This window comes from Nymphaea colorata, chromosome 7 (assembly GCF_008831285.2).
Source record: "Nymphaea colorata isolate Beijing-Zhang1983 chromosome 7, ASM883128v2, whole genome shotgun sequence".
NCBI classification, from domain to species: domain Eukaryota; kingdom Viridiplantae; phylum Streptophyta; class Magnoliopsida; order Nymphaeales; family Nymphaeaceae; genus Nymphaea; species Nymphaea colorata.
Window position 1 is genome coordinate 6,967,386 of NC_045144.1, and position 14,061 is coordinate 6,981,446.

The 14,061-nt window shown below is 37.9% G+C and overlaps 1 protein-coding gene across 7 annotated transcripts; it reads left to right on the forward strand.

The window, feature by feature from the left end:
• The first annotated feature begins 3,226 nt into the window (after positions 1-3,226).
• On the forward strand, positions 3,227-11,374 carry LOC116258127 (agamous-like MADS-box protein AGL62). 7 transcript variants are annotated; one of them, XM_050078762.1, is made up of 5 exons: positions 3,227-3,378; positions 3,469-3,966; positions 5,757-8,582; positions 9,536-9,588; positions 10,226-11,374. In XM_050078762.1, exon 5 carries the CDS (start codon positions 10,320-10,322, stop codon positions 11,130-11,132), a length of 813 nt encoding a protein of 270 aa, XP_049934719.1. In that variant the 5' UTR covers positions 3,227-3,378; positions 3,469-3,966; positions 5,757-8,582; positions 9,536-9,588; positions 10,226-10,319; the 3' UTR covers positions 11,133-11,374. The 7 variants fall into 7 exon arrangements, with proteins under 7 accessions (XP_049934719.1, XP_049934718.1, XP_049934720.1 ...); XM_050078761.1 differs by lacking the exon at positions 9,536-9,588; XM_050078763.1 differs by lacking the exon at positions 9,536-9,588 and having other exon boundaries at positions 8,515-8,582.
• Positions 11,375-14,061: the final 2,687 nt, after the last annotated feature.

A 14,061-nucleotide genomic window follows, 5' to 3' on the forward strand; every position in this document is an offset into this window, starting at 1 on the left:
AAAATTTCTTCAGATTTTTTTTTTCCGTTACCGGGGACCTTGCCGACTGGTGGAGCTCCAATCAAAAACGAGAAACGAGGTTGGCAGGAGAAGATGGCAGCGAGGAAGGGTGAGATGGGCTAAATCGACATCTCTTACGATGATCTTTTAGGCGTTGCAGAGCAGACTTGATTGGATCGCCCCATTGCTGAAAAAAACTTAGAATTCCTTTTGCAGCGGCTCCTCACGAATCATCTCCAAGCTCTGATACCATGTTGAGAAGTATGCAATGAGAAAAAACAGAGATTGCAAGTGAAGGAAAAACTGTAAGACAGTAATTACGTGGTTTGGCTTGAAGCCTACATCCACGAGAGAAAGGGGAACTCTTCTTCATTCTGTTTTTTTTCACACCTTTACAGCAGGGGTACACCCCATTATATAGGTTTCACAGATTGAGATAGGAACAGATTTTTAGGGATTAACAAGAATCTTCAGTTGCTGCCGTTAGAGATGCTCCTTGATCACGACAATCTTGGTGTGGACGATTTGATGAGGAACACACACCAGCGTCCAATCTTCTCCCAAAAGTGGTAGATCTTCTAATATCTCTTTATGATATTTTCGCCCCATCTCTTTGTAACTAACAAACGGCACACAGCTCTACAGCCTCTCCCTCGCTGTGCTCAGCCGTTCCTGGGCCACCCAGAAGGCCAAGCGCAAAAGGCAATTGCTGGACGAGTTGAGAGTGCGGCGAGATGGCGTGCCCCCGTGGGTGAATAAGCAGGCATTGGAGTTTGCCTCTGGTAGGAGGATGGCCCTCCAGACGGTGGGGAGCGTCGTTGTGGCGCAGGACGGGTCCGGCAACTATCTCACCATCGGCCACGCCATCGCCGCCGCTCCGGCGAAGAACGACGGGAGCAAGGGGTTCTTTCTGATCCGGGTGAAGGCAGGGTGTACAATGAGTACGTTACATTGGACAAGAAGAAGAAGTACGTAATGATGGTCGGCGGCGCCTGAATGACGATCATCACCAGCCAGCGCAGCGTCGGAGACGGCTCCACCACTTTCAATGGTTACATGTCCCTTGATGCCTAGAGCAATTTTTATGGGTTTGTTGATGAATTTCTAACCTTATTAATTAGCCTGTTACAAATTAATTTTCATCAATTTCTCGACATATATTGTGTTCATCCTTCTAGCATATAGATAAGTTTTTTTCTTTAAAAAAAAGTGGATTTTTTTTTTTTGTTGATGAACAAATTGAAGCTAGAAATTTTTATGAGAGAGTTAAATTATAGTTGCAAAATTTTAACATGAATTGAAATATTATTTTTAAAACTTTTTATATAAAATAAGATTTTTAATTTTTTTAGGGCTAGGGCTCAGCAAGCCCCTTTGGCTCCACTCCTGTTGATGAGAAATCCTTCAAAGCCAACACCATGAGGAGTAAAATGAGCAACAAAGAGTGCCAACTTTAAAGCCCAAATCACAATGCTACTCCTAACTTAAGAACTATTTTGAATATAAATAAACAAGGCTTCGTCGTAGAAAACCAATTTCTAATGTAGTCGCCATGGTTGCAGTGGTGCTGGGCCAAGGCTTGGTGGCGATTGGCATCACGGTCTCGAACACGGCGGGGTGAACCAAGGGGGAAGCGGTTGCCGTCCGAAACAGTGCCGACCTGTCCGCCTTCGACAGATGCATCTCCGTGGGCTGCCAAGATAGTCTCTACGCCCATTCCCTGAGTCAGTCCTACAGAGAATGCGACGTCTATGGCACCGTCGATTTCTTCTTCGCGGCAACGCAGCAGCCGTCTTCCAAAACTGCAACCTCTACGCCAGACTCAAATACCAACACGGCCACGGCTCAGGGGAGAAGAGAACCGTCCCCAACCAGAACACCGGAACCTCCTTCATCAACTGCAATGTCCTGGCTGCTTCTGAATTGTCCGGGAACTCCAAGGTCAAAACATTTCTTGGGCGGCCATGGAGGCAGTACTCGAGTCGAGAGCAGTGTTCATGAAGTCTAATCTTGGTAGCCTGATTAATTCCCGCTGGTTGGTCTCCTTGGTCTGGAAATTTTGCTGGAAGAGTCAAGTGGCCTGGATTCTCTGTGGTGGCTGCCAATGATGCCCAACGCTTGACGGTGTCTAGTTTTGTACAAGTTGGTGATTGGTTGCGGGCTGGTTTAGATCTGTGGAAATCCTACTTGGTTGCCTTTCATTCGTTTGTTTGTTGATTTATATGTGAATTTGAAGAACTTGCAAAGATATTGTGCAAGTTTGATTTGAAGATGGATTTGTTTGTACACGTTTAAATGAATAAAATTTTTTGGCTAGTGGATCTTTTTATGGTAGCGAACATTTGAAAGTTCTTTATGAAGATATGGCTGTGAAATAAAAAGAACATTATTGTGTGTGTATATATATATATATATAATATGCAATTTTCCTCTTTATCTAGTGTCATGGGGACTTAGGTAAAGAGAATGCTTAACTTGATGTGGCAACCCAATTCTGTATGACCCATTAAAGCTCATGAGAATAGAACAAGACCAGCTAACAACTTGTACAACACTGGTCTGACCAATTATGTTAGGACTTTTTAATACCAAAACTAAAAAGTATATAGTTTTATTTAACATAGTCACAAAAACACGTTTTTGTTTTGAAGATAAATTAACTAGCCGTTTAAAACTTAAAAAAAAATTGCATTTTTTAAAAAAACATTAAAAAACGAAAAAAGCACTATTTTAACACTCTTTTAATGCATTTTTCGTGTTTTTTTAGTTTTTTCATTTTTTTAATGCCAAATAGTTTTTTTTTTTGTTGCAACTCTAGTGATGTTTATGTTATTAGTTTATCACTTATTTTATTTTTCTCTCAATTTTAGTTTCTTAAAATTTTTAAAAAAAAATCGAATTTTTTTTATTTTTTTCAAGCTCGCCGTATTATGCTCAAAAAAAACATCGCCGTCAAAAACTCCAAAACATTATTTGAACCACAATCACCCACCACCTTCAGTTCCACAACCCTATGTGATAATTTTTATCTTGAACTAAATAAACATGGCAACAAAGTACCTTGCACCTTGTTTAAATTGGTAGATTTATAATGAGCAGCGGTGTTTCGGTTAACATGCTTCAGATCATATTTGAAAATGTACGTATATTAGAGTTTTTTTTTTATTAGTTCAAGTAATTTAGCTGATTTGAATAGGCCGATTCACTGAGCAGACAATCCTGCTTATTCATTTAAGAATTTGATTTTCACGACGCCATCGCCATCCATTCCATCTAATTGATACAAAAGATCATTATTATTGAATTTGGAGTTCTGAGAGCAAGTTGACAAGAAAATCTTTCGTACTGAAGAGCAAGGAAATCAAATCCAAATCTCAAGTAATATTTCTTAATCGATTTTTGTCATCCCCACAACATGTTCATTGATTAGGGGAAGCGAGTTACTTTGTTTCCATTTACATGTTTCAGAAACAATTGGACGGACGTGCACAAGTTTTGGCGTTCCCGAGATACGCGGAAAAGGTTTCCGTCGCGTTTTCTTGGTTGGTTTCCATTTTTGGACAACCGTCCAATTTTCTGCCGATTTCGACAACTTTTTGAATGCTTCGCGGGTTAAACAAGAGCGAGAGTTCGCGCTCTGCAATTGACTGGTGCGTGCTCTTCACTCCGTCCCCCCACTCTCTCCTTCTCCTTCTCTCTCCATTCCAAAGGGATCGTCCTGGTGGGTGGGTACTTGGGGTTTCAGGCAGAGGCAAAGCCGGTGGAATGCGACCAATTTTTCTGGCTTCGAGACCCCTTTGCCGTGTTCCTTGGGTTTCCGAATCTGAGAAACCTAATGTGGACTCTCGCAGCAGATGAAGGCCTTTGAAGATCGTCTAATCGCAGTCTTAAACCTTCTCTCGCACCAGACGAATGCTTCATAGCCTGCTCGCCTCCTTGGCAGCCATTCGGAGGGTCTGATTGTAGGTACTGTTCGTTTCTTCTTTTCTTTCCTTCATACCTAAACCGCTGCCCGTTAAATAAGCTCTTCTATTATTCTCTCTCATGTTTCCATCTTATTCGTGTTGTTTTACCACTTTTTTTTTTATTGTTCCTTCTTCACCGCTCTCAATCTTGAACGCTTTTGTTTGCTCGCTTTAGAATGCGAATTTTCTTGCCGATGCCTCATTTTCCCCGATTCTCTAAAGTTGCAATAGAGCTTTTTGTGCTCCCGTTAAGTTCCTTCCGCGAACCCATGAATCGATGCTTCACTTGGCTGATTTGTATTCGATTCCTTTTGTTTGTCGTGTATTTCTCCTTTATTTTATAACTTTCATCTGATGTTATTTTCATATTCTTCCATTATTATGTTATTGTGCTGCGGTGTTTTCCATGAACGACATTTAGTTGACTGTTGCTGAAAACCACGCTCGCCTAAGATTTTCTTAGTTTTACCCCTTTTTGTGTCCATATACGTTTTTTCATGGCACGGAATTCCAATTTGGGTTTTGTCTCTGCAATATCTTTGATTGTTATGAGGTGTGGTGGTTGGATGATTGACTTTGGTTACATGATCTTGCAATCAAATGTCTAGATTATGTTGCTTTTCATCTTTTTTATTCTCTTCAGTCTCCATCGCCAAAGCTCGGTTTTACAGGGACTGTTTTTTACTTTTTTATGTTTAAAACTTCTAATTTTGATTGTCACGAGGCATATGGTTCAGTGCCTCTAGGTGGACGAGGTGTATTCTACTTGTTGATGTGAAACCAGATTAGCATGAACTAAGTGTTTACTGCATCAATTATTTCATAATTTTCAAAAGCTTAACATATTCTTCCAAATTTTCAAAACATTTTTGAGTGTTGTTGTTTATAAGTCATAAAATTTCAAACAATTTCAAAACTCTTGAACTACTTGCACTACTTGAAAAATTCTTTTCTCATTTTGCAAAACTCTTGCACTTTTTTAACTTTTTGCAAGAAACATTAACTTTTTTACTAACTCAACAAATTTTATAGAGGATTTTTTCAAAATGTTTAAATGGTTTTAAAATTTATCATCTTTCAAGCTTTGCAACTCCTAACTTTATTTTACAAATGACCTTTTTAAAGAGTGTCATTCAAATGGTACTTTATGTAGATTTTTTCAAATCCAGCTTTCACAGGTTTTATGTACTCAAAACTTTCATGAATAAAATTATGAATTTTCATAATTTTCAAAAGGTTAAAACATTCTTCTAAATTTTTGAAACATTTTTGAATGTTGTTGTTTATAACTCATAAAATTTCAAAACTCTTGAACTACTTGCACTACTTGATTTTTTTTTTCTTTTTGCAAAACCCTTGCACTTTTTTAACTTTTTACAAGAAACATTAACTTTTTGACTAACTCAACATATTTTATAGAGAAATTTTCAAAATTTTTAAATAGTTTTAAAATTTCTCATCTTTTAGGCTTTGCAACCCCCAACTTTATTTTACAAATGGCCTTTTTAAAGAGGGTCATCCAAATGGTACTTTATGTAGATGCTTTCAAACTCAACGTTCACAAGTTTTATATACTCAAACTTTCATGAATAAAATTATGAAATCTTCATAATTTTCAAAAGCTTAACACATTCTTCTAAATTTTCAAAACATTTTTGTAATTTCAAACCATTTCAAAACTCTTGAACTACTGGCACTACTTGAAAGTTTGGAAAATGTGAAAACAAAAAGACTCATGATGTTGGCAAATATGTAAAAGAAAGTAATAACAAATATTCTACCTTGTTTCAGGTTATTATAGTTCCCTGTGGTTTCAATGAAGGTTGTGGCCAAAGAAGAGACAGCGAAGAGACAACTATTCAAAAGGATCTATCAATTGAAGTTTGCTATACATCATGACAATACTAATATGTTTCAAGTAAATCTTGGGGGACCTAAAATTAAACGAGAAAATATCAAATATGATGTCAAATGTTTAAGTTGTTAGATAATAAAAGTGGAACAGCAGTCAGTGGCTTGGTGGTTTGCTAAAAGGATCGTTTATTTCACTGTGAAATTGGGATGATAATACCATGGATTTTGTGACAGAATTATGAGGTAAAATAATGCTATTTGTGTGACTATTGTGTTCGACTCACCAGGCCTTCTGATTTTCTACAAAGAGCAATCAGTCACTCTCTTGAAATCCTTATGGATTTGTAATTTGTATGTAAATGAAATTGGTAAACTACATGGTACACAAAATCCATTACTACTGATTAAGATTCACAATTTAATTCTTGACCTGGGGACTACTGCTGAAAGGATTGAACACTAAAGTTAGAAAGACTATGACTTTTAATCCCCAATTGAATGGGTAATTGGAATGAACGATTCAAACTCTAAAAGATATGTTATGAGCATGGCCACTAAAGGAAAAGGTGATTAGGATAAACATATGAAATTGACAGAATGCGCCTATAATAATAGCTCTCATTCTTGTGTGGAGATAACACCAAGTGAAGTTCAGTTTGGAAAACCACATTGAACGCCTTTTTGTGAACTAAATCTAGAGATTATAAGATCGAGAACACCTTAGTCCTAGAAGACTATTCTGACTAAGTGACTAATTGATCAGTAAAAAAGAAAAGGAACTTGATTGTAACTCAAAGCAGACAAGAATTATATGCTAATGACAGATTCAAAGTTTGAGGTACAAGTTCATGTATTTCTGATGATTTTACTGCAAAGGGTGCCTTTCGTACACACTTTGTCTATCATACTCTCGTACCATGATGTTCTAAAATTGCTGTACGTGGACACACTTGCCCGTACCAAGACCCATATCTATGTGACTTAGATTATAATATAAGTGTAAATTGAATTTTTGACTTACTATAAAGGGTAGTTCAGGAATATGTATATATATGTGGTGATAAGCCTGAATTTCAATATAAAATATCAAATTTTATGGTTAGGTACAAGTTGGATGATTGTAGAATGTATATGTATGTGTGTGCACACATACATGCATGTGTGTGTTTATAACAAAAAGGGTATTATTGGAAAAACCAGAAAAAAAATGTGCAGCAGAGGGGTCATGGATGTAAATGGGTGATTTTTGGAATTCTTGTATTAGTTAATGTTGACTATGTTATTCCTTTAAAAGGATACATAATATATATAATTATGCATATATCTAACGTCTATGCACAAAAGGGAGATATGGGAGGGGAGTTGGGTTTGACCCAATGGTCCACACCAACTCAGCTCCACTCACCACCTCCCATGTCTTGTCCAAAATAAAAACAGCTAGAGATGGGAGAGGAAGTCTTACTGGCAGAATGAGGTAGAGGGAGATCAGAGGCTGTGCAAGAGAAAGAGGGAAGGAGAGAGAGAGAGAGAAGGGAGTGAGGCAGAGAGCAGAAGGAATACATGGGAGAAAAAAAAAAAAAAAAGAAAGAGAAGCTGCAACAACTGCAAGTGAAGGGGAAAAAACTCACAGAGGTGGAGGGCAGAGAGAGTATGTGGGTGGCGGAAAAGAAGAAAGAGAAGCAGCAACAACAACAAGTAAAGAGGAAAAAATGGAAGAAGCTCACAGCAGCATCAATAGGAGCAGAGAAGGAGGAGGAGGACAGCAAAGTAAAAACAAAACTACATTAAAAAATATGCACAAGAAATATCCTTATATACAAATCATACAAATACTGTTCACTGCAAAATACATGAAGTTACGAACTTATAGAAATAGTAATGTAAAACAAGATATACAAATATATAAGTGCTCACATACATTCTTACAGCAAGTTCTGTTGCTTTTGTTATTCATGGGTAAAATAGAATGTATTTCTGAACTTTCTGCTGTTGCTACATTCTTCCCAGAAATTCAAGATGCTAATCTTGTGTGGTCCATTGCATGTCTCATGGGTGTGGGTACTGGTGCGATATGGGAATGGTGGTGCAGGTATGGGTACACCAGTTTTAAAATTATGGGTACGGGGTACAGCAGAGCATGAATATAAATATGTACATTATATATATAATAATCTGCAAAAGTTCTCAAATTAAAGAAAGGGGAGAAAAATATAAAATCTAGGTGGAAGGGAAATAAAAAGAAGCGAACAATGAAAATTAAAGCAAAAATTTGAAAAGATAAATTTTTAAGTTTTTAAAATACAGCCGTACCTGCGTCCCGACACGGGTACTTGGCCATAACACACGTACCAGGGTGACATAGGGTCCATTCCCTGTGGCAAAAGCAACTTGACCAAAATATTAAAGTTACATGTTTTGTGACTAAGTTAATTCATTCTTTGCTGTTATCTACTAAAGCTATATCACAAAATCCAGACACGAAGTTGTCCTTCTATTGTTTGCAGATTAGTGGCATAAATGGTTGACATAAGCAAATGACTAGCTTAAAAACACTCTGAGTAAATGTCCACGTTGATCTTTTCCTCTCAATTTCTGGTTCTCAATGCATAGGAATGGAACTCATGCACCATAATATTATGGTGAGTGTATTGCACAACTGTATGCCATCTGGTCAAGTTCCTGAATGTTGGTGTAGGTTTTTGACGACAGCCTGACTGGCCCCATGCAATATGCAAAATTGACAAGAAAAAGGGCATCTCAAGAGTATGTTTCTCCTTAATAGATGTGCTTTATCCTTCCAGAGTTAAATGTTCTAGTGTTAATGATGAAAGTGCTGTTTCCTCTACAGCTTCTTTTCTTTTGTAATTTTCTGTTCTCTGCTAGGTTTGTAGTTTGCTTGTTCTGATCCTAATTCATGGGCAGGTTTTAGTTGGGTAAGACTTGTAAACATTGAATTGTCTTTGGTTTTGATTTTGAATCACAATAATCAATTTAATGGTGATTAACTTTCTTGAAATACATTTGCACGTACTTCAAAATGAGAGTAATTCATGCTCACAGGATCTCCATATAAATTTGATTGTCAAAATAAGTACGCCATTTGCACACACATAAGTCATAAACAGACGTGAGATCAGTTGCCATATCTGAAATAGACTCATATATTAAATAGTAGACCCTTCATAATAAATCTGCATACTAATTTCACTAGCTTCCATTTGCTACTCAAGGATCTGCAATTAGTTGTCTTGTACTTAAAAAACTTAATTTGCACTAGGTAATGGAAAACATGTGGCATTGAAACATTTAACTAATATTCCTGCTTCAACTGTCTCAATTTACAACCCCAAGGTGCAAAGGGCTCAGATGAGGTGACCTGCTTCTTGCATTTATGCCTAGGCGATCTTCACATTCATAGTGGCATTACCTTGCAGGGATTTGTCTAATGCAGCTACTTCTTGTATGAAACAAAGCCTGTAAGAGTCCCCATATCATCTCATGATTTGCATATTCTTTTCATCCATTACATTCCTCACTGTCACTGACAATCACCATTACCATTCTTCTGCAATCTAGTTAAACAATGTAAAGGCACAGGAAAAAGAGCAAGCTTCTTTCTTTGCATTTTGAACTTGTGACGGTGGAAGCTTTTTCAGAACCATCAAGTAGCTGGTTTACTCATTGTAATAACATTTTTGTATTGCACATTGATGCAGTAACATCATACATTATCCCTTGAAGGAATGCTGCAATTGTCGTAAACCAAAATGTGAGGTTACTCTCCTCGTTTTTCTTTTAAACCCAAGCCTGGAATTGTTCTTCCAATGCTGGGCCTACAATTCTTTTAAATGACATTCTAATAGCTTTTCTTGTCAGATTTTTCTTTTCACATAAATTGCTACCGATGGTTAGTATCAAACCAATGATGCACACCATCTATACGCTGCCTGTCTGACCAACTATGTTATGCATACTTTACTCAGTCTATCAAAAACCAATTCACCATAAACCAATTCAATACTCTTAATGGGTGGATTTATCTGAATGAATCTGGCACAGTTCCAAGATCTATATTTGATGGCTAACCTTGAAAGGCCCGGAATAGGGATGAAATTGAGTTAAAATTGTGGTTGTAGATCTAGATCTTCAATAATTTGCCAGATTACTACATGAAAAATGGGCTCTTTAATCACCAAACATTCGTTAATTTGATTTTTTTTTCCTTGTATCAATCAAACGTTCAAATTAGTAAACTCGGACATTCCATCAGGTAGTTTCAAGAGAGAGAGAGAATTGACATGCTTTTTGTTTCTTTCTATTTTAACTGCGGAAGAAATCTATAAAGTTTTTGCTGGCCATTACTGTTTGAAGATCAAAGTTTAATTTACATTCCTTCATTTTTGCAGAGTAAGGCAAGGTAGTTCATAGCAACACAGCAGTCGATCGAGTAATCATAAGGATTTCCAAGAAGATTGAATCCTTCAACTCTTCTTAGATCTCATGGAGAAGAAGAATGAAAGGAACAATAATGGTGGGTGCATCAGCAAATCAAGAATGGGGAGGCAGAAGATAGAGATAAAGAAGATAATCAACGAGGAGGCTCGTCAGGTCTGCTTCTCAAAGCGACGAAATGGGCTCATCAAGAAGGCCGGAGAGCTCTGCATTCTCTGTGGTGTTGAGATTGCCATCATCGTCTTCTCTCCCGCTGGCAAGGCCTTCTCCTACGGCGACCCCTCCGTTGATGCTGTCATCAACCGCTTCATCGACCCTTCCTCCCACGTCCCCACCCCTCCCGACGCCCACTATGCGTCTACCATTGATGAGCTCAACCGCCAGAATGACGAGCTCGTCCAACAGATCGAAGTCGAGAAGAAGCGCCGTGTCCTGCTACAAAAGCTGCACCGGAGCGAGGGGTGCGACTTCTGGGACGCCAACATGGAGAACTTCTCGCTCGAGCAGCTCGAGGAGTTGAAGGGCACCCTGGAGGAGATGAGGTTGGCTCTGGCCAAGCACGCCAATGAGCTCACGATGGGAATGGCGGCGATGCATCTACCATCCGCCACCAGTCACCACAACCAATTTCCTCTGCCGTCTCTCCCTCCTCCTCCTTATGCTTCGGCCAGTTACTCCTCTGCTCCTCTGCCATCCAGCTCCTTCCTTGGTGGCCACAACGCCAACTCCATGACCATCCCGTTCACTTATAGCAACAACGCTTTCATGGTGTCCTCCTCCAACTCTCACGGAACCATGGCAACCTCCGGCGATTATTTCCTTAGTAACCATGCTGCTGGCTGGCCAGTCTACCCGCTTTAAGGATTTCTCTTACTCCTTAGCCAGACCGGAACATCTAGTGTCCATGCTCCCCATGTTAGATGCAATGTAGAGTCTAGTGCACCTTAGACCATTTTTTATTGTTCATAACTGTTGCCTCTCGTTGATCAATTGTTTAGAGATTGTATTGAAATTTTCGATGTATATTTATGGCTCCTTCTGCCACCGATTTTTCTTGGCCTGAGGAAAAAATAAAATAAAACAGAAATTAAGTTGCAAAAAAAGGAATACGTGTTACTGTATCTACGCTTTAGTGCAAGAATCGTGAGTTGATAATCTGTTCCATGCACACATTAGTTAATCTACTGAACATTATGGTTTGCGCTTTGCGTGCACCCATTAAAGATCACTTGAGTTCATCATGCGCAATCGCTTTTCCTTTTGATACTCATTTAGATCTGATAACAAAGATATGAGCAGCATGAGATTTATTGTAATTAATTAGTGATTACCACTTAAAAGAACATTAAACTTTGCCTAACTTTCATTTTCTCTCTTGTTACTTCCCTTCCCATAGTGAAATGGGTAGTTTTTACATGAAAAAGGAAAGAGTAGCATGTGCATGACACCTACCCCTTGAAGTGGGTAGAAGAACACATGTCATGCACCGGAAGCCATGTACGGTGCAATGGGATGGGCGTAACCAGGGGGGGCCGCCCGGGCCATGGCCTGGGTGAGCTCAGGAAAAAAAAAATTATATTGAAAAAATCAATTTTTTTTAGTTTGGCCCGATCGATCGCTCCTCTTGGTCCGACCTTGGCCAAATTTTTTTTTTTATATTGAAAAAATCAATTTTTTTTAGTTTGGCCCGATTGATCGTTCCTTTTGGTCCGACCTTGGCCCGGCCCGCAAATCGTCTTAGCCCGACCCTACAAAAAATCCTGGCTCCGCCCTTGGGCGTAACCACCTCCAGCATTGAGCAGATGCTGAAATTAATGAGCATATCAAAAGCAAACTAAAATGAAGGAGAAAATCTCAATAGAAGCTCTTTATGTTAGAAGTTTATGGTGCCGTAAATGAAAAATATATTTTGAGTTTAATGATAATAAAAAAGAAATTTTTAGAGCAACGTTGGATGTATGATTTCTATGTAATGAGATGCTGCATACACTATCAACCCTAGGGTCGATGGGTCTGCCCTTTTTGTGGACGTAGGTGATTAAACATGGAACCATGTTAAATTTCAATACTTTATGGCGTAAAAGCAATGCAATATGGCCTCAAGTATAGAATGAGCATTATCAAATGCAAGCCAAAATCAAGAAGAAAAATCTTAATAGAAGATTTTTATGGTAGAAGAACATATATATATATATATATATATATATATTATATATATATATATATATATTATATATATATATATATATATATATATATCCATTGACATATTTACCTAAACAAAGAAAATAAAATAAAAACAAGCTATTTCTAGTCAATATGTTTCATAATGGGTCTAAGGGGTTGCCTTGAACAATCCTTCCACTCCTTGGCCACTGGTTAAGGAGGCCATATCGGGCCCCATGCTTTGTTGGCAACGGTTTGAGGCTATCGTGACTATACAAAGTAAGTTCTATTTTTTGCAATACGGCTAATGTAGACCAGAAAATTTTGGCCCAAAAAAAAGAAAGAAATTAATCTCAAAAGATGTATATGGTAATGCAATATTGTCCCTAGTTACTTTCAATCTTTATGTGCATAGTGATGCTTAATATATGAATTTTTCACTCCGGATCAATTATACCTACAACATTTTAAGAGTATCTTCTCAGGATGTATTTTTTATATGTAGATTAGGAATCAAATTGAACTGTCACATCCAAAATATCCTAAAATAACATCATTTGGCATCATCTTTTATAGATACAATCTTTTAAAATGTCACATTTTCCCAAAATAATAATGCAATAGAAGCAGTATTTCTCACATTTGGCATTAAACAATTTCATTACAAATTGTCCTGAAAAAGAAGGACATCTTCACCCCAAGATGTATTGTAAGAGATCACAAGGATATATAGAGGCCCTATTGATAGCTTCGACCAATCCAATTTTTAGCGAGAGAGAGAGAGAGCTTTATCTCATGTCGCCCCTGTTATGAATGAAAACCACTGCACCGCATCCCAGTTAATTTCCAAGTAGTATCAAGCATGTCAGTGTCTCTATTATATATCGTTCTTCTTCTTCTTCTTGTTTTTGTTCTTCTTCTTGTATAATGAATTCTTTGGTTCTTTGCTCTTCTTGAAGTTATTCCTCACTAACACAGTCTTTTGTCTTGGTGTTTCTCTTCATGGGTTTCAGTTATGTGAACAAAAATCTGTTTAAAGTGCATAGTTATACAAATTTAAATTTTTAAAGGGTAAAAAGAAAATGCAGACGAGAAAGATTTCCTTGAAGTGGGTTGTGGTCAAATGCCCACACACTACCCACAGCTGCTCCTCCCTGGGTTGAGACACCTCTAGATGGCAAACAACTACATGAGTTGGGTAAGAAACGCTCTTCTGTTTATATATATATATATATATATATGACACTCTTTATATAAAACACTCTATGGCAGTGAACAGTACACTTTCCGAATGTCTGCATTGAACAAAAACTAGAGTAAGCTAGAGCAACTCAAGATAATCCAAAAATTCGATCTTTCAGAAGAGAAACCATTTAATGAACAAAAAAAAGATGCAATAAATCAATAAAAAACGATCAGATCCAAATCATCCACGTCAAATCAGCGTATAAACTCGTCGAGGCAAGAGAGGGTCAACCAAACCTTTGTATAATTCAGTTGAACGAGGTGCCGGGAGAAAAACGAGATGTTCTCGAGGACAAACCCGTGAATCGAAATGGGAAAAAAAACCCTACAAGGAGGAGATGTTGGACGAGAGGAAAGAGAAGAGAAAAGCGGAGCAGAG

What these genes read in the sequence shown, in the direction of transcription:
- LOC116258127 (XM_050078762.1), top strand. Translation starts at nt 10,320, where the DNA reads ATGGAGAAGAAGAATGAAAGGAACAATAATGGTGGGTGCATCAGCAAA.